General features: G+C 41.0%; 1 protein-coding gene across 5 annotated transcripts in view; it reads right to left on the bottom strand.

Moving 5' to 3' along the window:
- The window catches only part of LOC101069513 (CUB and sushi domain-containing protein 3-like), a 139,408-nt gene that overhangs the window by 103,938 nt on the left and 9,956 nt on the right, over positions 1–25,514 (bottom strand). For 4 of the 5 annotated variants that reach the window (XM_029838295.1, XM_029838297.1, XM_029838296.1 and 1 more), the window contains exons 2-5: positions 24,853–25,075; positions 12,534–12,646; positions 7,107–7,301; positions 581–827 (exon numbers count right to left, since the gene is read on the bottom strand). In XM_029838295.1, the coding sequence (XP_029694155.1) occupies positions 581–827; positions 7,107–7,301; positions 12,534–12,646; positions 24,853–25,075 (778 nt within the window). Of the gene's footprint in view, positions 1–580; positions 828–7,106; positions 7,302–12,533; positions 12,647–24,852; positions 25,076–25,514 lie in introns of those variants that run through there. The other variant, XM_029838299.1, reaches the window with a different exon arrangement.

The following is a 25,514-nucleotide window of genomic DNA, read 5'->3' as shown; positions in this document are numbered from 1 at the left end:
TTGATTAATCACTGTGGACGGACGAGGTTTAGATAATGGCCCCGCTGGGATGGCCAGTTCTGTTGGCTGTTGCCATGTTCATGACAGGAACCCCGACAACTGACTGACACAAAGTAAGGTTTGGTATGACTGCTGCTCAAGGGAGAAACGTTCTTAATCTTTGAAAGATGAATTTTAAGTCTTCTGTGATTGTATTTTTTTTATCATCCAGTGTTCTTCTATTATTGTTCTGTTTCTTCCATCTTTATTAAATCAGGTCATTAAATAAGGCAGGGTGAAAGTGTCATTCACTTACAATTTGCATTTATTTTCAGGGAAAATAATGCTTTGCAGTTTTCTATAGTTTGTCTTTGAAACTGCAGAGAGGGCCAGTCGGAAGGCCTGAAACTGTACGACTGTTAAATATTAGTGGAAACGATCACAGCCACTCAAGCAGAATTAAAAAGAAAGAAAATCCACATGACACCTCACTTAAACCACTAAAACATCTGATGACACACAAAACACACATACACACAATCAATTATGCAAGCATTTCCAAGCCTCACCCACTTCATCGCCACCTCCCAGTTCAACTTACCAGATGGTTGGCGGTTCAGAGCCCTCCACTTCCAGATAATCTGACTTTTCTTCCATTTGAAATTCAGTGAAAACCAGAGAGATGGTGTCCCCTGGATCTGCCAGGATGGTCCACTTACACTCGCCACTCGTGCCAAGGCCTCCGGCACCTCCACCTGCACCAGTGCCGGGGGATTCACCGCTCGGGAAATCAAAGCTGGAAATGAGCCCACTGGAACCCCTCAAGGTGCCGCCACATGTGTCCTCCGCTGCCAGTCACCGAAAAGCAGAGCAGGCAGGAAAGGGAGAGAACAGAGACGCACTTCAGACCCATTAGTCAACATGATTGTCACACTTTAGACATGAAGAACCTATACATCCACCCTGATAGTTAAAGCAACTAGCAATTACATTATGGTTTTCTAATTACATCAAGTAATATTGGAGGTTAAGCAGCAAACGTTAATCAGCAAAGGGTTTGCTGGACAAGAGCCTGGAGGTGAGGAAGCACAATAAAAACATGGATGAAGGTAGATTCAGAAGCGATGATGATTCGGACTTCCTCAAATTCCTTGAATGCTGGATTAGCTTTGGAGCTCCTCTACAGATGTAGGAAAGGACACGGGTTCTTATCGTTTGTAATATGTTATGTTGTCCCTGTGTTTCTCTTCTTGCATTGAGTTACTTCGAGTTGAGTTGCGGTGATGTTAAGAGGAGCTGCTGCTCAATCTGTGAAGAGTTATGAGGCAATTTGAATTCCATTATTTCGTAGTGAGGAAGATTATTCGAGAGGAAACAATTCAAGGCATTTTTCCTCCCCACTTCCCAGAAGTGGACATCGAAACAAATTCTCCCCAATATACATCTCAGTCAGAACAGGGCCAACTTAGTGTTCTAAACCTTAAAATTCACGACTGTCCACTTTTAAAAAACAGAATAAATTACTCATTTTAAAATGAGCGCACGAACACATTTCTTTTTTGGACAGACGAGACCAAAATGGAGATGTCTGGTCATAAAGAATGGTGCCATTTGGGCTGGAACCATGTGCCGCATATCAATCTCGTACCACCCCTCATGTTGTGGGAGTGAGGATTTTGGCTTGTTTCTCAGAGAATCTGCCCATCAATCTGATCATGAACTCCTTTCCTCTAGCAAAACATTGAAGAGTCAAATGTGAGACCATCTGTTGGACAGTTAAAGCCTGGCCAAAGCCGTGTCTCACAGTTTAAAGTGCATCAGCACTTGTGTTGTGGAAAGGAATGACACTGCAGCTTCCTTGTCAAAGTCAGAAGCTCAAATTCATCATGGCTGGACCTTACAAGAGCCGGCACACTCCCCTCTGAACTTAACAGTGAAGACTTGTGCCAAAATTCCTCCACAATGAAGTGAGAGATGGAGACTTAATTACTTCGAGTTACTGCTAAATGTGGTGCTGCTGTCTGGTTACATTTTCAAGCACAACCTCTCAAAGACGGCGTGTCATGTGCTACTCAGCTGGGAGTCAATGATTCAGTGTTATTCTAATACATCATGTGCACATTTTTTTCAGCTTTTCATGTCATTTGTATGCTAATGAACCCTACAATTAACAATGGCTCAGTTTCCTTAGTTACACGTGCCTACACTATTCTCAAAAGGAGCCTTTTTCATATTCTTTTGGCCTATCAACCCTTCCCACATTCTCCCTAGTCCTGCATCTGCCTTTCCTTCCCTACAGAAATCTAATGATGGCAGGGCTTTTACAGTTTTCATTTCATTTAAGACTAATATGTGACACTCGGCTGTGCCAGCTGAAACCTTTGATGGCTCAGAGCTGCGCTCAGCGCTGAGAGCTGCCAGACTTGGAACGTTCCTGCATGGCGCATTACAAGATTGGTCAAGGAACAAGAAAGTGAGAGTATGAAAATTAAAAGGAAGATAAAGGGGAAAAGGGGGAGAGATAGAGGAGCAAAGGGCCTCTAGTTAGCTTGATCCATGTCCTTTCGGCACATTAACCAAAGCGCGGCGATGGATCAAAGTCCTTATAAGAAGGGCGGAGATTGCAGTGAGACTACGTGAGACATCAATTATACCCGGTATATATGAGTTATATCAAGGGCAGCTTCTCAATTATGCATTGCAGGAAGGACAAGCTTTCATTTGTTGAATGGCTGCAGCCTTGTCGGAACAAAGGAACGTCGGCCAGTGATTTGTTTGGGAATCGTCACTCATCACTGTATCACAACAGTACAGAGTGTTAATATCACCTCAGTGCATTTCAAAAGACATTTCCAAGTGTGCCAGTAGACAGGTAGAGTTATTCAGCAGAGGCAGGAATTGGACTGACACTAAAACCAAGTGCTGCAAGTCTAAGAGAAGGAGCCAGCTCATTACAGCCAGGAGGGGGGGGGGGGGGGGGGGGGGGAGATGTGAGGCCAAGAAGAGCGAAAAATCAAGAATTTATGAAAGGGATAGAGATGAAAAAGAGAGAGACGGGGGACAGAAGTATCCAAAATGGCATTGGAGATTTTAGAATGCCCTAGGTTTAAAGATATTAGTCTCTAAAAAGGTGGATGGAAAACCTCCTCAGGCTCCAAATGAACAAAATCCCAAAAAGCCAAAAAAAAAGAATATAAGAATTAGATTGTTACATAGAACAATGATGCTGTTAATAAATGCAGTCAACAATAGAGTGACCAAAAACATTCACGACGCTTCATTCATGACCCAAAATGGGCAGAAACAAGAGTAATTACGAAAAGTAGTTGCATTTGAGGTGCTTTAAAAGGCAATTTGCAAGTGCTTTTAGTAAGGGGTGGAAATGCAAGTTTTCTAGCCAAGGGTGGATTTTCTAAAGTGGCCTGATTATGGAAATTTTAGGGCAGCTGGCCAAGAAGGGCTGGTTTCTAATTGTTGGACAAAGCCAGAAGTGCTGTTCTCCTGCTCTAAGATTTGTGGGAAACAGCTGAGGTGGACAATTGCAAATTGTGAGCACTGTCAGAAGACAAATCATAGAGTTGCACCTACAGTTGTTTCCAATTAAATTCCACCCAAAAAATCTACCTGAAAAGCACACTTGCCGCTTCTTTAACACATCTGCACATGGTGTGATAAATCAAAAAGCAGCAATCAGCCTGACATGTACAAATCACCTGCAGCCCAGACTGCATAATGCCTCCAGAGTTGCATATTTCCATGCTCGGATTTGACTTGCATTTTGTTGTTCCTGCACAAATAAAAATGGCAGTGAAACACGTACACAGCAAATCATTAAATCTTCTTCTAGAGTTAAGGGGGAAGAAAGATCTTTTTTGTTTCTGTGTAAAAACAATCAAAGACAGTTGGGAGGATTAGGCTGATTTGCCCGAGCTCATTTGCATCCAGGTAATCCTCTCCCTCCTTGACATTGATCAGACACACAATACCTGTCTTTCTACTTAGAAATATTCACCCCCCTGTATTAGCGGCAGGCTTCATATGAACACCCTCAGGTCCTCGGTTTGTGATAATCTGTGTGTTATTACAAAGGCAGCGTCAAAAAGGAAGTCCCTCCTCTACTCTGCAAGTTAAACGCAGACGAGGCTGCAGAGGAAAAAGACCACTGTAGTCACGTGTGCTGCCCCAGACACGAGGGTTTAGAATTTCTGCTTGTGCATAAGCATATAATGTGCTGAAGGATGGACTTCAACTTGTCTGAGTCAGTACTGCGCCTTGACATCCAGGATGTCGTGAAAAATCATCCCATCATTGCATGAAATTGGGAAAATGTCCAATTCCCATTGTATGTAAACACAGTTCATTGTTGCATCCATAAATGCGATTTGGGATTCAAATAGGGAAAGACAAAGACAAAGCGTCTCTATAAACCCAGTCCTAAACTGCTTCCATAATTTGTTTTGCTGGGCTCAGTAGAACTATGGGGAACTGGTAAGCCACCCTTTTGTCTGACAAAAGAAAATTTGATATTTTTTTGGACTCCACATTTTTTTGGACCACCACATCCTCACCAAAAAGATATTTAAGCCTGCAGCATTAACGTTGCATCTATGTTGCCTTTGGAAAGTGCACAAGCAGGTGTTACCAGCACATTTGTGGACATGCCATAAAGAATAGGTAAGGCGGGTGTTTATGCATGGATTCGGGGCATCTTATGCTGCTACATATATAACATCAATCCATTCATCATCCAACACTTTATCCCTTAACAGGGTCGGGGGGGCTGGTGAGAATCCTGGCTGCCCCCCGGCAAAGAAGCGTTCTGGACAAGTTGCCAGCTCATGGTCGGGCCAGCATACAGCGACAGACAGGCGTTTACGCTCACATTCACACCTGAGGTCCATTTCAAGTGCACGTGTTCGCCTATCGCCCCGACACACACCAGTGTGCTGCCTTTTGCTTTTGCCGATGATGATGATGCTTTTTTGCAGCACAGTTTCTAGTTCAAAGCTTCTTTTTTTTCCCATCAGTTCTAAATGTGAAGGTCAATGGAGCGTTTTGTAGCAGTCAGAAATCTTGCCACGGGCAACAAAACTCCTCATATTTGCATTTCTAATTTGCACAACACACCTAAAAAGATGCTTGAAAAAAATGTAAAATGGTCAACTAACTTTGCGAGATATGGAATGTTTTAAAAGAGGCTTTGGCCCAATTCCCTTGTTTTGTTGGACAGTAGCCGGAAGAAAGAATGACAGCATATCAATAGATCGTATTCTCGAGTTGCCTCGCTGTCCCTATTTGCTGTCTCGCTGCCTTGTTTAATGAATGTCCAGAGACAATTTAGATTGAAAGGACTGAACTGGGCTTCTGGGAGGACCAGTAGTAAGTCATGATTAGACCGGCCTTTAATTCTGCATCTCACTGCCTTTATGCTCTTTTTCTTTTAGTTCATAAATAACAGCCTTGGACTCGCAAACCCAAATGCTCCTTCCGGCACTTAACATCTCAGCTCCTTTGTCACTCTTTCATAATGACATAGTAGTCTGTCCTAATACTGGCTCTTTCTTTATTACTTAAAGCAAAGATATTAAAACTAAGATGACCGTCTATTCTTTTCAGCCTTTCCTCCCTCCGTCTCGTGCCGGGAGAAGGTTGGGGTTGGACAGTGGATGGAGGACAGATTTGTGTTGTGGGTTTAGTGTGAAACAATTGGTGATGAGCAGGAAGGGCAGGATCTCTGAGGAAATATGATCAAAGGACCATCTGCCCACATACGCGAGACAGCCAGATTCAGAGGAGGGGGATGGGGTGGGGGACTCCAGCAGCGCCCTGTCTGAAATAGAGTGATGTTTTTGGCCTGTGGCAGGAGAGGAAAACACTATCTTTAAATAGAAAAGGCCCTCCATCTGTAGCTTTTTGTTCCTAAAAAGCTTTTATCACCACAGGATACCTAGATTAGACTAAAATCTGCTCCGCGGAATTCTGTATTGCTTAAGATTTTACGTCATCACCATTTTTTTATCCCAGGTCACAGCGATATCTTTGGTCAGTGAGACATATTCACAGGTTGGCCCATGATGAAAGACTGACAGCTTCTAAAATGTCACCATTTTCCTGCTGCCTGCAAAGGCAGAACAACCATCTGCATGTCACCCGAGGTGTTCAGGAGTTACTCAAATATGGGAAGATTGCTGCTACTATTGACAACTGGTAAATACCACAGAAAATGTCAATGGTTCCTTCCAAGAACACATTTTGAAAGATCTTAATGGTGAAGCTTGAGCTTGGTTTTGCTACACACGACAGCATGAAAGATGGTTGTGTTTTGTTCTGTGATGCTTTCATGATGTAGGAACGTTTCAGCTGTATGGGGTTTTTGGATGGATGATATTAATATCTGCACCATTTTACCTTTAGGATGCTTATTCAACTACCGAGAGTTGACAGATAAGTAGTAATTTAGTTTCAAAAGCCTTAATACATGAAAAATGAACAATTAAATCACATTTCCTGGAGCTGAATGAACAAATGAATGAAATATTGAACATTTTCATTAATTACACAGTGCAGTTCACTGGGAACCTGAATCATTACCCCAATTCGGTTCTGAATTAGAGTATTTAAACTAGTTTCCTGTATGGTTTAATTTCAGATTAATAATATGTCCAAATGCACTTACACTGCAGGCAGCAGGAGGCTGTGCTTAAATGTTGTCATTGATAAATGATTAATAATAATAAATGAAAGACAGTACAGATTTTTTTGAATGGGAGAATCTCAGATTCCACTAAATGAAAATAAAAACACATCACCGGTTATAAATTAAGCTCACTCCTCTGAGACGCTGGAATGATTAACCTTAATCAGCTTCAACATGATCACAATCTTTCCATCCAATTAAACTGGTCCCAGAGATTACTAAATCTGACACGCTGATAATTTGACCGACACAGCCATCAAACTGTCAATCATCAAGATATAATTAACTTTGAGCAAAATCTGGAATTCAGATGGCAAGAGGGCAAAACAAACTAATTAATGTTCACGCCAAACATCTTATCGAAACATCCTGGAGACATCAGAACAAAAAGACGCGACGTTCATCTTTTTTGCTTTTAAAACCTTCTCACCTCTGCAGATTGGCACAGGGAAGTCCCACACTGACACACCCGCTGCGTTAGTCACACACGTGAGGAGCGAATGCCCATCCAGGACGTAGCCGGTGACACAGCGGTAGCGGATCTTGTCCCCGACGTTGAACAGTGTTCCGTTCAGTATGCCTTTGGGCGGAATTCCTGGGTTTCCACATGAGCTGCTCCTCAACTCTGAAAAATACAAAAGTATTAGGCTTCAGTTGCTTTTTTTGCCGTCTGTGCCAGATTGCCTTTGCATTTGCAAAGCCAGATCATTTTTTGGAGATTTTCTCAGAACCTTACAAATTTCAAAGAATGAAGGTTCTCTGTATAAATCAAGTTTTTGATAATCATGCCGAATTTTGCAGCAGGTAAAAACATGTAAAAGGGTTTGAGTCTCGTGGTACAGAATCACTGCCTGCACCGCTGCAGTGGCAAGTTCAAACAAATGTTTATTTCACACCAGAAATAAGAATAAGGGGGGGGGGGGGGGGGGGTAAAGTCAAGGCCAAAGAGACAGATGGACAGATGGCCCAAAATTACAATGCCTCTGGCAACGGCCATCAGCACTGAGACATAAACAATGCATGTGGAATAGCAATGAAAAACAGAACTTTTACAAAATATTGCTGATTTTTTTTTTTTTAAATCCCTGGCCAGGTATTTCATTTTTTCTCAAATGGAACAGTTTTACATTTCATAAAAGAAAGCAATTCCCTAGAAATAACTATCCATCCCTATTTGCTGACAGAATGCTGAAGAGCCGTTCAATCCTGTATTCTCCTGGCTGAACACAATTTTCCTCCTCCATTAGACCACCAAAACTCAGGATATGCGAAAATGTCTCTGCACACAAAGTATCGGCTTCTACTCCGCGTCGCAGGGGAGGGCCCTGAAAATAGGGTAAAAGGATTCAAACCTGTGCAACCGGAGAAAGCAAAAGATAGATTATGAAAATGACAGCAAATCTATGATTGGAGGGGGAAATGTCAGAGAGGGGGTTCAAACAAAGACAGGACATTAGTGGTTCTATGGATGAGATACCACGAGTGGTAATAATAATATATAAATGCATATATAGATGCCAGCACAGCTGTTTGACACTTGCTGAGGCAATAGTAGTTTTGATACAAATTTACGTTGAAACGTTCGTGCTCTTAAGTAACAGACACAAAAAACAACGTACGAGGATGCCTTTAAAATTAAACACTTGGCTCAGCTTTGTGACAAAGAACACTATAAATCTACAACCAAATTACTCTGATTGTCTGCAGTGGATGAAAAATGATAAAACCTTCCACCCTGCAGCACTGTGACTGATCCTGCAGTCCCATCAAATGATTATTTTTGATAATGTGCCATCGGTTTGGGGCCAATTATTGCAATTGGCAAGCAAAGGAAACGAAAAAAGAAACATTTTCCCCACAGTAACTAAATGCTCGGGATGAAATGACCCATGTGTGAACGTGCAGCAGGGGGAATCAGGAAGATAACATCTGACAATGATCCTGGAGTAACTAACCTTATTAAGCTAATATCTGGCAATATTTATTGTAGCTCTGATTATTAATGCAGAAGTTCATATTTACAGTATAATTGCTAATGCAAGGACTATAAATCCTGACTATCAACTGCTGGTTGGTTGTATTGTGAGCTAAATTTAACAGCCCCAACATATAAATTACAGATGGAGTCAAATTAAACAAGAAAAAATAAACGTTTTTTAAGGTTACAGCATTCGGAAATGCCGCATAAGACGAAGGGTATGCATTTATGTTCATTTATGTTCATGCATGTCATAAATAAAAACTGAAACACAAGGAGCTCGTTAGTCCGTGCCATCCTTCCGTTTTAGGTTGCTCAACTTTGGCTTAAACCTTCGGTGCGTGCAGTTCTCTCATCTTAACATCAGTGGATTCTTCACATCTCCTCTGGGCAGGTTATTACAGCAGCAGGGAATCTGTCAGTCACTGGCAGGATACACAGGAAGTTTTGATGGCTCTGATCCTCTTCTCGCTCACTCTCTGTGGGTGTTTGACCATGGCTGACATCCTGGTGACCTCTGCACGATTCCAGTGATGATCATCTGGACCGACGAGTCAAAGGAATCAAAAAAGGAGAGGGAGCACCTCCTTGGTAGGCGACACAGTTGATGCCATCGTTGACGCGCAAAAATTGAACTGGAGCCCTAAAAATCACGTGCAATTGTGGCTGAGGAGGAGGCAGGATGGGTGCAGAGCGTGAGGGAAGGAAGATTTCCTGCCCATCAGTAGCCCTGTCCATCAACAAAGGGAATGTGTGGTCATTGGCAAATATAAATGGAAAAGCTGCGTGTATCGATTGAGAACAAGTACTGGAAGTACTTGTGCGTCCTTGATAAACCAACATAATTTAAGCTCCAAGCCCGACAGTGTGTACAAAAAGGGGATGAGCCAGACTGTCAGACCGCTCAGATCTTTCAGTGCAGAAATGAACTGACATTATATAACGAACATAATGCATGAAAGAGTGATGTCTCATTGGCATCTCCTGCTGATTTAGCTCTGCCGTCGCAGCTCGAACACTAACTTCTACCACTGCTGAACATACATGTTGCTCCGCTGAAAATAGAACCCATTCTTTTAAACACATCATGTATAACTGCAGGATATATGTTGGTTAGGATTTTATCAACACGCTTACTTTATTCATTAACTTTGAGAGAGAGGGTTTGAGAGTTCACCATACAACTGGAGTGTGTGTTTTAGTGTTGCAAATGTCCTGATTAATAATAAAAGGAGACAACGACGACATCACCATTTACTTCCTGTTACAACTGTTAAATATGTCCTGAAGTGAGATGAACACTATGCACTATTTTTTGGGTATCGAGTTTGCAAACAGAGTGGAAATTGGAATGTTGGAACAACGAACTGTATGAACACACGGATATAGAAGATATTTAAAATAAGACCTCGGGATAATGTTACATCTTTCAAGTGTTTTCCACGATACATTACACATCTGAGAGCGGTTTTTCACCATAAATGGTGAGTAACACAAAATTTTGGTCACTGCTGTTCTTAAAATGTGGCGAGACCACATCGTGGCATTTAAATCTTCTACTGAAGGACAGAGGACGGTTACCGAGACTTATAATGGCCTCAAAAAAAGGAAATAAAATCAGCAACTCCCTTGCTGCTGAAGCAGGCTGCCAAGTATTTCTTGGAAGAGTTATTGTTGGAGAACAGTGCCAATGGAATTGAGGGGAAAAAATCTGGTTTGGGTCACCGACAGTACATTTTGGGTATGAGCCTGCCATGATTCGAGTAGCGACTGATCGATTATTCTCAGATTTATCGCTCAATTCCTGTGGAAACACATTCAGCTTCACCATTAGTCTTTGTATCGTTTGCCTTCTAAAGCCAGGGTTAAATATGCACTTGTACAACAACTGGAGGTGGATTTCAGCTTCGTCACCTAGCGTCACCTGCCTGGGCTTTCAATAGCCGCCTGAAAATAAAGATACCATAAAATATAACAATATTTCAGGCAAACCTATGTAGGCGCCCACATTTGGAGCACTTTTGCAACCTTTGAGAAAGATATGCCTTGATAATAAATCTATTCAGGCTCGTGATAAAATCTAAAAATACTATAACCACGTACAAGTTCCCAGATGTTTATGCAGCAGAATGCTAGTACATAATTTTTGTGCCATAAAAGATTTTTAGTACTACACAATGAAAAACTACATTGAAAAAGACCATATTAATACTTCCAGATGATAAACATTAAATTTATTTAGAGTTTGTGTTCTCAATTGCGCGGCATAATTCGACAGGCTTGTAGTATGCTGCAACCTTGTGGTGATAAGTGCTTATTTAAGACGGTAATTCGAGTACTTAGGTGCAAGCATTGCCTGGGGTTGCATCAAAGAACCGCCTGGGTATCTAAATACTCTGCAGACCTTTGAAGAAGATACAGGTTTAACAATGTGGCGGTGTTTGTACACGCACAAGGAGCGTCATTGTCCCTCAAGATGCTGAGGTTTAAGACGATTTCTCAGTAAAGGCTCACCCTTTGCTCCTGAAGCTGAGCAGAAAGCATTCTTCTCAGCTTGGTGCATGTGCTTTTTGGCTACTGCTTCTGTCTGCACTGGAAATCCACTCAAAACGGGAGGAGAAAATAGGAAAGCCGCCTCAAACCACGAATATACACACAATAGTGTTCAATTCTTCAAAAATATGAAGATGATGATATTAGATTGCATCTACCCGCGTCCTTTGCTGTGCCCTTGGTATCAATGTAGATTTAAAGCCACTTAATTGCAGCCGTGATTCAATCATCTCCGTGAGTCGACAAGTGACACACATCTTCAGCCAGAAAGATGTGTGTGAATATTAATGCATATGTGAAAGAGATACACAGAAGCAGCAGGAAGCTTTTGTGCTTTGCATGGTCCACTATTACAGAGAGTGTATAGTAAATACATCTGCCGCTACATGCCTCAGTCATAGGGGACATTTGTGTTAATAGGCTGGTGACATTTTTAAATTGGCTGATGAAAAGACAAATTAACTTCCATGGCAATATTAGTATGAAGCTTCAGAGAATAGCCAATTAGAGGATTATTGGTCAGAAAATCCAATTTGGTAATGTTTGATTAAAGGGTATTCAGTTTAAGCAAAAATGTCCAACATTTGCAAATTCCCAGTTCCGTCTAGTGGGATTTGCTGCTTCTCTCGCCCGACACACCGGTCGGCCAGAAGCTGCTCATGGTTCAGGCATTATGGTGCTTAATTTATGGATCCAGTCCTGATTTAAAGTTAATATTTTCTTTCTCATGTGTTGAGCAAGGAGGGAAAAACAACAAATTTGAGCAGACCGCCAAGTGTAGAGGAGAAAGCTGGAGACAGTGAAACGGGCAGATGGGCAGGGCAGAGATCCCACACTGGTCAGGTCCTTTGCAGATGGGAAATGAGGAGGTGAAAAAGATCAGAAAAGGGGAAAAGGGGAACTAGAAGCTGGCATGAAGATGCAGGAAGGCAAAGATTGGAGTTGAGGGAGCTGGTCACAGAAGGATACTTTATATTTACACAGCTACCTGCTGCACTCTGCTCAGATAAATCACCAGATCCATTAGTTTGGCTAATTCCCATCGCCATCTGCCATGTCATTTCAGAGGCACCTCTGGAGTCCCAGAAAAGGTTCAGGACTCCGGGAAAAGGGATGTTGAACTAGAAAGTATGTTTTTAATTTGCTTAATTGAGGCGCCTAATGCTCCCATAACGGTGGCAGTTCCAAAAAAGCATAATTACATGTCAATCACAAGAATAACGGCGTGCAGAGGTTCACCTGTGCAAGTTTAGTGGATAAAAATGATCTTTTGGCTGCAGTTTTACAACATTAAAGGAAAAAAGGAAAAATCAATGTTTTTCTTACCTTCGTAAACTACTTTAAATCCATGAGCGCTTACTGCAAAGTCACTGGTAAGCCTCAGTGAGAAAACGGAGCCAGAACTGGTAACAGGTGGAGGAATGGTGAATCCCGTTAGCCTACAGAGAACAGAAGACCACACATCAAAGACATGTACTTGTTACTTGGATGCACTCAAATACGACAGAGATTCATTAAATTATAGCGGATTAAGCAAATCATTTTTTCATGTTTTCTTTCAAAATATTGCATCTTTCTGTATGCGTACACTTGAATTAAACCAATTTAAGAGCAACCAAGTTACATTTACATTAGAAAAGGCAGCAGGTTGAGAGTGATGTTCTAATTTCTGTTGAGAAATGAGCTTAACAATCACTATCAACAGCTCCTCTAAGAGCTTCAGTTTGTACAATGTAGAATTTTGAAACCAATGAAACCGAATTACTGTAAACATTGAGCACTAATGCTCTGGATGCTATACAATCAAAACCCATATGAGAATCTGGCGTATTGAAATGAGCTGGCAGCTGCATTGTAACAGACTGCTTCATTACTGCAGTTCAAATTGGGTCCAGGTCCAAACAAATCCATTTACTTTCACAAGGTCGTAAACAAGATGTGTGGCTGACCATTCGCCCAGCACGCTTGATGATGTTCTATTGGCGATCCTGCTCTCTAACCCAGCCTGTAGAGCAGGAACCAACTCAGAATGTCTCCTCCTCCGACAATGAATCTCTTTTTATTCCATATTGGAGGGGGGTTTGTATCGTTTGCGTAGCCGAACCTATTCTGTACCCACCTGCTACTGCAAAGCAGAGGGTGCTGTATTTACAGCTTCAATAGAGTTTCTAATTGCTGCACAGTGAGTCGCGCTGGGCCCAGCATTAAATTACTCTTTGCCACAGGTAATGCACAGTATACCAAGACACCACTTAAAGTCAACTAACAAAGGATGCAATTCTCAACGCATTTATGAGGGAACAGCACAAAGAACCTGACATTACAAGTGACCTTGAGGTTAACTGCACATTAATGCATTAATTTGGGGTAATAAAACACGTTATCTTCCATACATATATTCATGTATTTGCCTTCAAGTTAATGGTACAGTATATACCTTAATACACCCATAACGGCCCAAAGGTTGCCTATTCAGTGAGTAAAATCAAACAGGATGCTGTTTTGCATTTTTTCCCCCTGATACTTTAAGTTAAATTAAGATAGATCTGATCCAAAACTATGTAAAAGGCTCAGAGCGATCAAAATAACAGTAGAAAAAGCAAGTTTTCAGTTATATTAGTATATTAAAAAAATGTAAGACAACAATATGGTAGTCACTTATAACAAAGGAGAACTTTGTTGAAGGGCGGAAATGAAAATAGCTCCGACAGCGCTGTGTGATCTCAAACGTCAATGTTCGTCTTCGGGGCAGATGTGTTGACACCTTTTGCGCTGGTTATTCACCGAGGAATTATCATAGCAACTGTCTTGAACGATCTACTTGAGACTGCATTCTGTTTTTCTTTGGGTGTGTTTAATGTGTCATGCTCTACACAGCATGAGTGGCTGCCATTACCAAATCCAATCTTGTCAAATCTCCTGGGGAAACACTTGGCCAACTTGGATGGGTTCATGGCAGTTGGGTGGACTAAAAAGGTTGCCAAAACAAAGTGGCCATCAAGAGGCCCATCTCTGGAGCATCTCATTCAGCCAAGGCGCTGAAGAAATTTACCTAAATTACCGTATAAACCTACCAGGACAGAGCGTCTCGCCCCTAAATCCCACAAACTGCCTGATTTGAACATGAAAGACTTGCAGTCTTCATCTCAGTTCAGGCGGCCGTTCAATGCCACTAATTTACTTCAGCATTTCCATTTTTTCTCCTTTGTCCACGGTGTTTGAAAACTACATCAGGTACATTAACACTCACATGTCAAAAAGGGTACATGATAATGTGCCTGTTTCTTTTAATACAAACGCGAGAGTGAGGCAGAGTTTGCGGGACTACGATGGTTCTAAATCTGGAATACATTCAGGTCTGATCTGAAACAAAGTGGGTCACACCGATGTAATTACAGCTGTAGTTACAGCATGAAAATGTCACATGTGAAAGCCCCTCTCTCTGATCCAACATTGGTTACTGCTGTTAGAAAGGACTGAAAAAGACAGAAGGACTGAATAAATTACAGTGAAAGAACACACTAACGGAAGCACAGGTTCGGAGACCACGCTGCCATTTCCAAGTGGGAGTTAAATACATTGAAAGCATCACAGTGTGATGTCATGCTGGGTGGGCTCTAAAATGAGCCCCCTTACTCCATATATGAGGTGGTGGATCCATGGGGGAACTAATTATTGAGTAAGAACAGAAAAGGAAATTGCAAAAAACAACTGTAAAGTATGTTTTAAAGAGTTAAAAGCCACCCACCGAGATAAGTGCAATGCTGCTGCATACTGGGGCTAAAAGGGTCAACCTTTAAGTTTAGCTCAAGGGCTAAAACATGCGAACAGATTTCCTTTTGTTCAGAAGAAGATGCCAATTATTCAGTTATTTACTTTTCACAGGCTGCATTTGTTAACTGTACCATTTTAGATTGTCACTGATTTTTGGTTGGAACAAGATGGATTATAGGTGCAGTAAACTTTCCTAAGCAACCACCAGGTAAAGAGAGCCAAACAACCTCTCAGGCTCTCATGTTCTCCAGTCATCATGTAGCTCCCTGTTCCAACATGGGCCGCTTCTCAAAATACACGCCTCTCAATTGTTCTGGTCTTGTTATCTCCTGAACCATCATTACTCGCTAATTTTAAGTTGGTAGGAGGCCTAGTACACTCCTTTTTTTATGGGTGTATTTAATCCATCCATTTTAACAAGTAGGCATCCGATGTGACTTATGGGGAGATGGCCCAGCTAGCTATCCCACAATGCATTTCACCTCAGCCAGCAGCAGCAGCAATGGTACACAGTACAAAAGTATGTACTACAGAAGTTCACAAGTCAGTGCTTGTGAACTGCAAAACAGCCATTGGTTTCCTGCAGTCATCGTCATGAGCCTTAAATTGGGATACCAGGTATTCTAATGTCACAGCAAGACACATCAATCACCCACCTATCATCTTCCTGTTGGCTTTTTTCTTAATGTGTTTCTGTCTCAAACCTTGCGTCTATTCGTCAGACTCTGCAGGCTTTAATCTCCGAGTCATTAACAGACACCGCAAGGGATTTTATGGAATATCTAAAGATTTTATCACACCATAGGCACCAGTGGAAAAAAAAGCTCCACTTAAGTGCAAAACATAGTGCATAAAAACCAGTGCATCACATTGGTATATGTAGAAAGATGTTTAAGACCACCTATACACTGATAATAGTTACACGATGTAAATTTGAATATAGTCAACTGCAGAATGTCAGTTTAGCTCGTTTACCACCGTTGCCATGATTGAGAGATGTGTCTGTTAATAAAGTATGGATGATGTCATAACACAGCTGCCTCATATGACTATTTCCAGTCATCTGCAATGACATTGCAGCCTCTTAGCACACACGGGCACTCCACCTCTGCAACCAGGGATCCATCAAAACATTTTTTAGACTGGTCAGCTGATCTAGCTGCATTGCAAACCCACGTAACTGGGTGGTCCAGTGAAGCCAAGAGTTCAGAGTTGGTGAGATATGATCACCGGGTTTAAATGACTCCGCCCCATCCATTTTCTTTAACCAGCTACCATGAGGCTCAGCTAATGGCCCCAGTGGCAATGGTGAAGGCTAATGGAGTGATTTTGCATCCCTCTAGCTTTATGCCTACCAGCTGCTGTTAGGTAAAAGTAAATGACCTGAAAATTGGCTTTAGAGGACGATTTTGGCCATTAAAGAGGCCCAATGAGAAGTAACTAAGCAGTGATCACAAGAGAATCCTGCCACCTGTAAATAAGCATGGATTTAAACAGATATAATGGGGAATAGTGTTCCAGTTAATCATTTTCAATATCGTGCAGAACACAATCAATCACTGGGATGTACAAGGACATTTTCCACAGTACAAAACTTAACTGAAATGGGCACAACAAAAATCTAGCAAAAAAAACAAACAAAAAAAAACCAATCCTCAATTTTAGTTGTGCTTGTCAGAAAGGATGCAAATAATTGTTCACAACTCGGGGACAGTTCTTAAACATTTTTAAATATTAACGCTTGTATTTTCAGGATCGGCTTAAAACCAGAAGAGCAACAGGTCAACTCTTCCAAAAAAAATAAAAAAAATAAAAAAAAAACAGACAGAGATCTCATCTGTGGCATTCACAGCCAACTGTTGCTCTGGCAACGAAGCATCTGCGTAAATGGTTGTAAAATGTCATTACTAAATAAACACCATGGGGCCTGCACATGAGGAGCTGGAGATCTAGCAAATCCCAATGCATGAAATTAGAAAATGGAATCTGATGGGCCCAAATCAGACGTAAGAAACAAAGAGGCTAAACAGGAAACACCGGATTTCAAGTGAGCTGATTTTAAGAAGACACCATGATTCCACCTTCTCACTTGTCCACAGTCCATCTGACTGGTGCGTCACCATCATATCACAGGGACAGAGGTACAGTCCAGTCATGCCAAGCTGAACCGAGGCGTAGACAGTATTTATAGATGTATGTTAGCTTTCCAGCAGAACCAGACATAAATTTGTCTGTCTCCACCTTCCCACATCTCACAGCTCTGTTCACGTGCCCCCTCGTGCATGAGGTTTCCTGCAGTCTCAGATTAGTTTTCCTATTGCAGGTCCACCGTGTGCATAGCTTTGCCACAATTATCTCTTTGCTCGCCTCTTCTTGTTGAAACAATGCTCTTACCATGATACAAATCGCCCCTGTCTCCAGGGAGAAGCGGTAGAAGGGGAACCAAGAGTGGGGGTGAAGACCCTCGACTGGTTCGGACTTGTCTTACTGAGTAAGCAACAGTTAAAGTCAACCACTTACCTTTGGCTTATTGGTAGAATCTATGCAAAAGAACTTATTGCCAGGGTGATTAATGGCCTTTGTGTGCTGTGGGATGATTAATGGATTTATTTCTCTTTGCAATGCATTAATTTATTACACCAGTGCCAGACATTGACATTTCACTTTAACAGTTATACTAATAAAAGGTCAAATAATCCTGTCAATTCATTGCTTGCTTTTAGGATTAAAAATAGAATGACCGTTATTTATTTAATGCAAAGGGAAAATTAAGTCAAGGAAACATAAATAGCATCAGGTCAGGCGAACCTGCTCAGTAGTCTAGAGGACCAACGGCAAATACTTCTTTTGGCAAACGGCAGCAATGGGAACGCTGTCCCCTGGGCAGATGCCGTCTTTGGACTAACCTTCTGAAGTTCTTTTTCCCCTTTGCAATAACAAACCACTTGGACTTGGCTCAGAGCAGTTCTGTGTACAAGTAGAAACCGTCGAACATTAATTAGCATCTCATTTGATGCCAGTGGCATAATTTAACTGCACCCCACTTGCACTTCTTTCAGCATCTTTGGGCACCTGAGAACTTGACAGTGGTGGCACCATTTGTTCCTAGTCTACTGTTCATCAGCCATCATTTTATTACAGATTAGAAGGATAATATTAAATACAGGCCAACTTGAGTTTTTTTTTTTAAATCACAGAACCATAAAAGCTTGCATACAAAATGAAATGACTCCAAGGTTAAACAAATAATGCCTTCACAGTAGTGTCTGCATATAATAGTGGCCACAATTCTTCTTGAGAATTGCTTATTATTGAGAAAGTGTTCCAGCCTCAGAAGGTGTGCACTTAAATGGTTGAGTGCTTGACAATTTTTTAAATCATATTTAAATCAAAGGATAAATGCCCTTAAGAAATACAAGTAAGTTGTTTTGCCGTAATCTGGTAGTTTTGAAGAATGTCTCAGTAGAATCAGATGCAGCAAGACAACAAACGTGGTTGAACTAGAACACTAGATCAGTGGTTCCAAACTTTTGATTGTAGGGGGTGCACAGACTGTTCTGAGATTAGAAATTGTAGTTGTGTAAATTCAATTTAAAGAATTCCCACAGATAATTAGATCCTTTTTTTTTATAACCTCAATTAAGACACATTTTTGGTTCACATTTAAATTTGTTAAGCTATTAATTAGCAACACCTCTGTGACCTTTCATTCTGTGTCAGACTGTAGGGAAGAAAAACATAGGCTAATGTAGCCAATAGTGACTCACTTTCTTTAAATTGTAATGATAGAGGTCTCTGTTTGGCTGCTGAAGGAAGAAAGGTGCAGATTTGATGTTTAAATGTTAAGATGTCTTTAAAAGAGATAAAAATTTTAATATCTTTATAGTCGTTTTGTGTGCATGTGATAAAGCTGATGACGTAAAATTATTGTACAACAAAGGGAATAGGAAGACTGCTGTTTTTTTGTAAATAAATGACTAGAATAGTCATCCAGCTGGCTTCTATGTCCTACCGGCTAGACAACCCTATCAAAGGATGACAACATGTGTTATATAAAGTGCCCCTCGTTTCACGTGGGTCATTTTGGCAACTCCGAGTCCAGGTTTCATTTGAAAGTTCTAAACACAATAATCCCAATAAGCACATTTGCAATTAATATGTATTATCACTTCTGCAAAAAAGGAATGTCATTGTGTGCACAAACACCACAAAAAACTCAAGCCTAATGTTCCCAACGTCTATCAGCTACTTTGGCCAAAATGTTAATGTTGGGCTGCTGCTCCGAGTTTTTGATCAGGAACTAGTGCTAATACTTTTATGGTATTAGCACTAGCTCTGCTGCTAGCATAAGCAGGTAATTCCTGCTCCTGTTCCTCGATATAAACACTTCAGTCAGTATCATCGTCTGCACCGAGACAAAGCTGCTTAGGTTGGATTGAATTTAAATTCTCATTCTTCTATTTATTTATTTTTTTTAACTGGAGTTGTGTTTGCTGTTTTTTATAAAGAATTTTCCAGTCCCATTTTTATTCTTTGGTTAAACCAGATTGTGGAGAGTGCTGACATATAGAGACAGATTTTTTAGTGTGTGGAATTTTGAAATATTTCAAGAGAAAGAGGAAATATAAGCATGTATAGGGTACAGAGCGCCAGCTAATTTTTAAACTTTCTCATATCCTTGAATTATGACGATCCTGTTCCATTAATCATCGTCATCAATTTCAACACAGCCTGTGATACACCTGTGAGCCTTCGTTTCTCTTATTCTGTGACAGGAGCAAGACAACCTCAATAAGGTCATTCTTTTTGTATACAAGCAGGGAAAAACAGGCTTTTACTAGCTCTTTACTGATGTCTACTGCACATATTTAATGTACAATAATTAGTGCTGCACCCAGCTATTATCAGGCATTTGGGATTATATTTTGTGTAACTGCTGCACTGAGAAGGACAAGGGAAAAACAGAGCAAAGAGAATGCGTAGATCAATGGGGAGACATGTTAATCAGGTCCATCTAAGGGATGTCGATTCTTTTTCATGTTAAAAATTCATTGTCGCTTTTGTTGTCCTCCCCTCTGAATCCCAGCTTTAATTAATGAATAGCATTAAGAAAAATTAAGGTTTCTATTTATAACTACCAGAGAAGGGGGGGGGGGGGAGTAGAAATTAAGGTTGTCTGGCATTAACTTCACATGTTTCTTAATTATAATAATTGTGATCCCTACAGGCAGAATAAAGGCTGTCATGGAATCATTATTCTTTTTGGGTGGGTCACACCATATTCCCACTTAGGGAGAAACAGCACCGTTCAGAACCAAAAAAAGAGACAAAAACACAAGGAACAATGTTGCTATTTAAAGGCTGGGTATCAAATCAGGAAAGATGAAAAGAAAAATAGAGCCGTTTGCTTTTGTCTCATACCAAGCAGTCACGGTTTTCCTCCTCCGCTCTATGGCAGGCGCAGATTCATTTGGATTTAGACCTACAGTAACACACAATCTCTGGGTTCCTGTTGTGCACATTATTAACGCCACACTTTGATATTGGTAATCAACAGTGGGTCTTCAATGCTTGACAGGACAATGAGATGAGAATCTGATGCAGGACAGCCCGATTCATTTAAAGATCCATCATGTTCCATAACGATAAGGACATCTTTGTTAGAGGCAACTAAAGTACAGTTAGAGGCAATTAAAAAGTACAGTACATAAAAGTTCTGCTTCAACTGTGCACTGCATTTGCAATATGTATTATTTTTACACTGATTTGTAATAGTTTACAGCCATGATGGTAAGGACTCACAGTGAGAAACACCCACTACATAGTGCAAAGGGTTCAATACTGTGGTCATCATGACCCTCCTTTCATAAGTTAGCAGTAAGTGACTATTTGGTTTGCAAACCCTGAAACACCCCTGACAGCCATTTACATGATAGTTAGACAGCAACAGCTGGACTTTTATCTGGAGGTGAACTATTCTTGTAATGATATTTACTGGCATTGAAGAATACTAACGTGCTGCTCAGAATAATATATGAGAAGTATCCATTATCTATTTTCATCAACCATGATGTTCTTTGTAATATCCTTCAGATTTTTTTTTAAATTACTTGCATGTTTATGTGAAGAAAACCCATAAATAACTGGTAGGCATGCACTGACATGATTGTGTTGGCCGATGCTACACCTTTCTACTCGTACTCTTTGAAGTTCACCAATGCCAAGAATCAATATCGAGCTATTGCAATTGCTTTGAATGTTGTGTTAGGAGTGTTAGGAGCTGTTTGCTGTAAAGGTGTCCAGGTGTTCAATACGAGCAATTAAATGAAACATCTGAGGACACACCATAACCCTGAGTGTCCCGAGATGGCCGAGGCTAAAGCGAACAGCCAACTTTAACTTAGGTTTTAAAACTTTTGGCGTGGAATGACCTGAGAAAACGCACAGGTAGTTAAAAGAACAGAGGCTGTGACTCATTTTATTGGTCTGGATGAGCAGCCACTCTCAGTTGTGTGGTTTCACCAATACGAGATTCCCAGCTGCACCTACAGCACAAATGTTATGGTGCCACAAGTCTTTGATGAGGTAAATAAACACATTTGCAACGTGGTGAATGAGGCTTCAGTCACAATTTTGACTACAGACATCCAGATTTTACCTGAAACTTTTCAGGTGTGGAAGTATCGGTATTTGTACTCGAATCGACAAGTACTCAGACCTAAGTATCGTTATCGTATCCGTTTGAAAAAAAATGCTATTGGACGGTGCATCCTTACTGACTGGACGGGAGGTAGGAGATTTACCACCCAAGAAGGCATTTAATACAACTGCCCCGACAGCGATCAAGCCTCCTCTTCACAATTTACAGCTGGTCTACATGTGATTATCCACAGTGTTACTTTATGAGGTGGTGGAAGACTCCATTTTTCTCTTTGAAAATTATGGTTCGCCTTCAGATACCTGGCAACGGGACCACTTCGAAAACCAAAATGTCAGAATCACATCAAATGAGGCCGACAAGATAAAGAGAAATACCAACAACTTAACACACTCGTCATAGACAGCACACTCTTAACTGAGATTTCACGCAACAAATCAGGTAAAGTCTCTGCACCCACAACGCGGTTTATAAAACACACAAGAGCGGGAAAAGTCCCCTTTCTGAATCACAGCCTACCAGGGCGTGCACATGTGGATTAGTCTCATACCCGGCCCGCAGCCACCTTCAACCATAAATTGTCTTCACCTCATGAATGTTGATGCTCGGGAATGAGCCGGCAGATCAATGGCTATCTGTATTGAATCATGCAACCACAGAAAGGATGACTACATACAGAAATATTTCAAGATGGAGAAAATCAAGTTACTGGTGGGTGAGGCTGGGGTTAGGAAGCACACGGGCACGTTCTCAGCCCACGTGTAGTTAGTATGCATCATCACACACGGCTGTCACCGCATAATATGTTTAGAGTAATTAGAAAACGCCTGTTCCGACAATGGCCAAATGATCAAGGAAATTAGTCACCTCACTCCGATATCACTTATAAATGGAGGGCCTGATGGATTTATTGAGCGGCATTAGGTTTACCCCCTACAACGGTAGGATTGAAAGCTTTAATGAGCTTATGGTCTGCCTTTAATTCAGTACATTTGTACATTATATAACCGGAGCTAACCTGGCTAAAATTGTTCCCATTTATCAACATAAGTCTCCAGAAAAAGTGTCAAGTACTAGTTAGAGTTTTTGAGTTGATGTTGTCTATTTGGCATAATTATCAACGTTAATGATGCCTGGTTGTTTACGGCACAAGAAACAACCATAATTTACCATAACAGACAAAAAACAAAATACATCCATTGACCTACCAGACTTCAAAAACAGGAGAAAACCACATCACAAAAATATGGCCGTTCACTCCTACGCCTGTTGCTTTTGCAAACCACAACTAAAGAAAACACGTCTGAGACCCGTTGGATTGTTAAAGAAGGTGAAGAGCTTGCAGGTGGCAGCCATCTTCTGGTTTAAATTCTGTCCCTCCTGAACAACCTACCAATGATGACGATCGTAACACACGCCACAACATCTGCATACATCTACATCTGGTCTCCTGCCTTCAGTGAAATGTGCAAACATTTTAAATGTTTTCCCCACATGACGTCTGACTCAGGTGAAGAAGGTGCTGGATTAAATACGTCTGCCATAAACCTTCGGTAACAGTAAATGAACTAGTACAATTGATTGTATAAATAAGACTAACAGCGTTCAAGTGGAAACGTGTGTGCCGGGGCCCCCTCAAAGCGTTTAATAAACCGAGGGACTGTGTTGCATTCATGGATATAGGAATTATTAAAATGACCGATAACAAAACATCTTGAACAAAATCACAGCTACGGTCATACAGTTGTAACTTTTGCTATCCCAAACCGTCTATGGATCCTGCTAACACCATTAACTCTTAAAATTACATATTTTAAGTTATACCATATTTGTTGTAGGACAAAATTATAGGCATGGGATTGAGTTATGTGCATCAGATGATGAACGTGGGCTCAGGCAACCTAATCTTCAAACATCGATAATGATCCAGCTGCTTAGGTATCGACATTGATTCAGCTCTTGAAATATTACCTTCCATTGTCAGCCAATACATCCCTGCCATACATGCTCCATTGTATGATTTGCATATGAACTCACTCCCCTCCCACTCATATAAGACCCCATAAGTGGTCCCAGTGAACCCATTTTAACACTGTTTAACACTTCTTTGGAGGGTTTCACAGTGAAAGGTCAGACCCTCACGGCTGCACACACGGGACTTCAGGATTTCCTTTAAAATAAAAAGATTCTGACAGGTTCAACAGCAGATGTTTGTATCAGCTTTGTGAGGGGATAATCTCATAATGCGCAGCTCTCTTAAGTATAAACAGCAGGTTTATTTTGAGCAGCTGGTTTTGACAAAGGAATTGCACAACCTTGCTGGGTTATTTTCCCCCTTTAAAATCTAAAATGATGGGACTCTGCAGAACACTGTTTGAATTTGATAGCAACATTTTTTTGGGTCAAATTTGCCAGGTGATTGATGATCACCTGCAGCTTTCAGAAATGAAGCCGTTGGCAGGGTTTGATGGGGCTGATGTTAAAAATCTCTGAGCATTTTTCAGCCCCCAAAACGGCTGCGTTTCACGTGGAAGAATGAGTGTTGGTTTGTAAACTTGCTTGCCTTCCCTCCACGAATAACATTGCTTCTGTAATTCCTTATTCAATTATTGAACAATGGCTGCTAAATTTACTGTCAAAATCAAAACAAGTTGAAAGCCAACTCTCTGACAGACTGAGCGTTGAGACAAAAACGGTGTGAAAATTAAACAAAAATTAAACACTTCGGGCGAAGAGACAGAACACTGAGCAAACTGTTGTGTTCAGCGACAACTGTAAGAAAAAAAACCACAAACTTGATTTTCCACCTCTAGGTCCTCCGGTTGGAGCATTTGAAGCAAGGATAGTTGGATACTGAAGCCAGGCCACTAAACCAACCTCTCGAGATGTCTCCTATATAACAAAAGCCCATGTTTCCCTCATACCAACAGGCATTCTTATTGAATTAACAACAGCCTTTTTCTTAAAAAGGCTAAATCAAACATTATGGGAGTTTTTCGTGTGTGTAGAAGAGGATGGAATACAATCTTTATTCTGCGCCAACCGTTTTAAAACAAACTAGATGCTCCAGATATGACACATTACAGATGATGCCCCCTCCCAGGCAGAGAATAAGCAATCGTTGTGCATGCTAAAGAAGAACATTCATACAAGGGATCATGGAAAGTTTCCCTTTATTTTTCTGCTCTATTTCACATTTTAGGATGTCCTTACCTTGTCCTGAAGTTGGCCGGGTGTGGAGGGCCATCATAGAGAGATAAAAAATCATATTCCTCTTCCACTGCGAAAGATTGGAAAACTATATGAATCCTGTTCCCCTCTTCAGCAACAATCACCCAGGTACAGTTCGCTCCATTTGGATATCCATATGGAAATCCGGGGCTTTCTATCGTCCCATTCCTCCCTTTTAAATTGCCTCCACATGTATGGATAAATCCTAGGGAAAAGAAGAGGGGAGAAATGTCATTGTCAAACTTACAGAGAAAATACAAAAGTGTAAACTGCAGAAAAGGGAATTTAATTTTGTCTTCAAGCGGAAAGATTAAAAAAAAAAACGTCTTGCGGGGGAAAAAGATGGCTTGGCAATTGTTACACCAAGCAAAAAAAAACAAAACTACCTCTGCAACTGTATGTGCCTTGTAAGATTCAGGTAATACTTCTTCAACGCAGAGCAAATTGTTCGGAAAAGCTCATGACAAACACTGCGGGGGAACTTTAACAACTGGTGAGCGAGAGTCAAATTTTGTGGTTTTTACCACTAAAACGCTGCTGCTCCGCCAGTGCATAATGGGTGACTACAGTAAGATACACGGTGTCAGGCTGAACAAAAGGCCTGTGATATATTGCTGCTGCCCTCGTCTGTGCAGACAGTAAAG

Source organism: Takifugu rubripes, chromosome 7 (assembly GCF_901000725.2).
Source record: "Takifugu rubripes chromosome 7, fTakRub1.2, whole genome shotgun sequence".
In the NCBI taxonomy this organism is placed as follows: Eukaryota; Metazoa; Chordata; class Actinopteri; order Tetraodontiformes; family Tetraodontidae; genus Takifugu; species Takifugu rubripes.
Note: the sequence above shows the minus strand (reverse complement) of the source record. Positions and strands in the feature narration are given on the sequence as shown.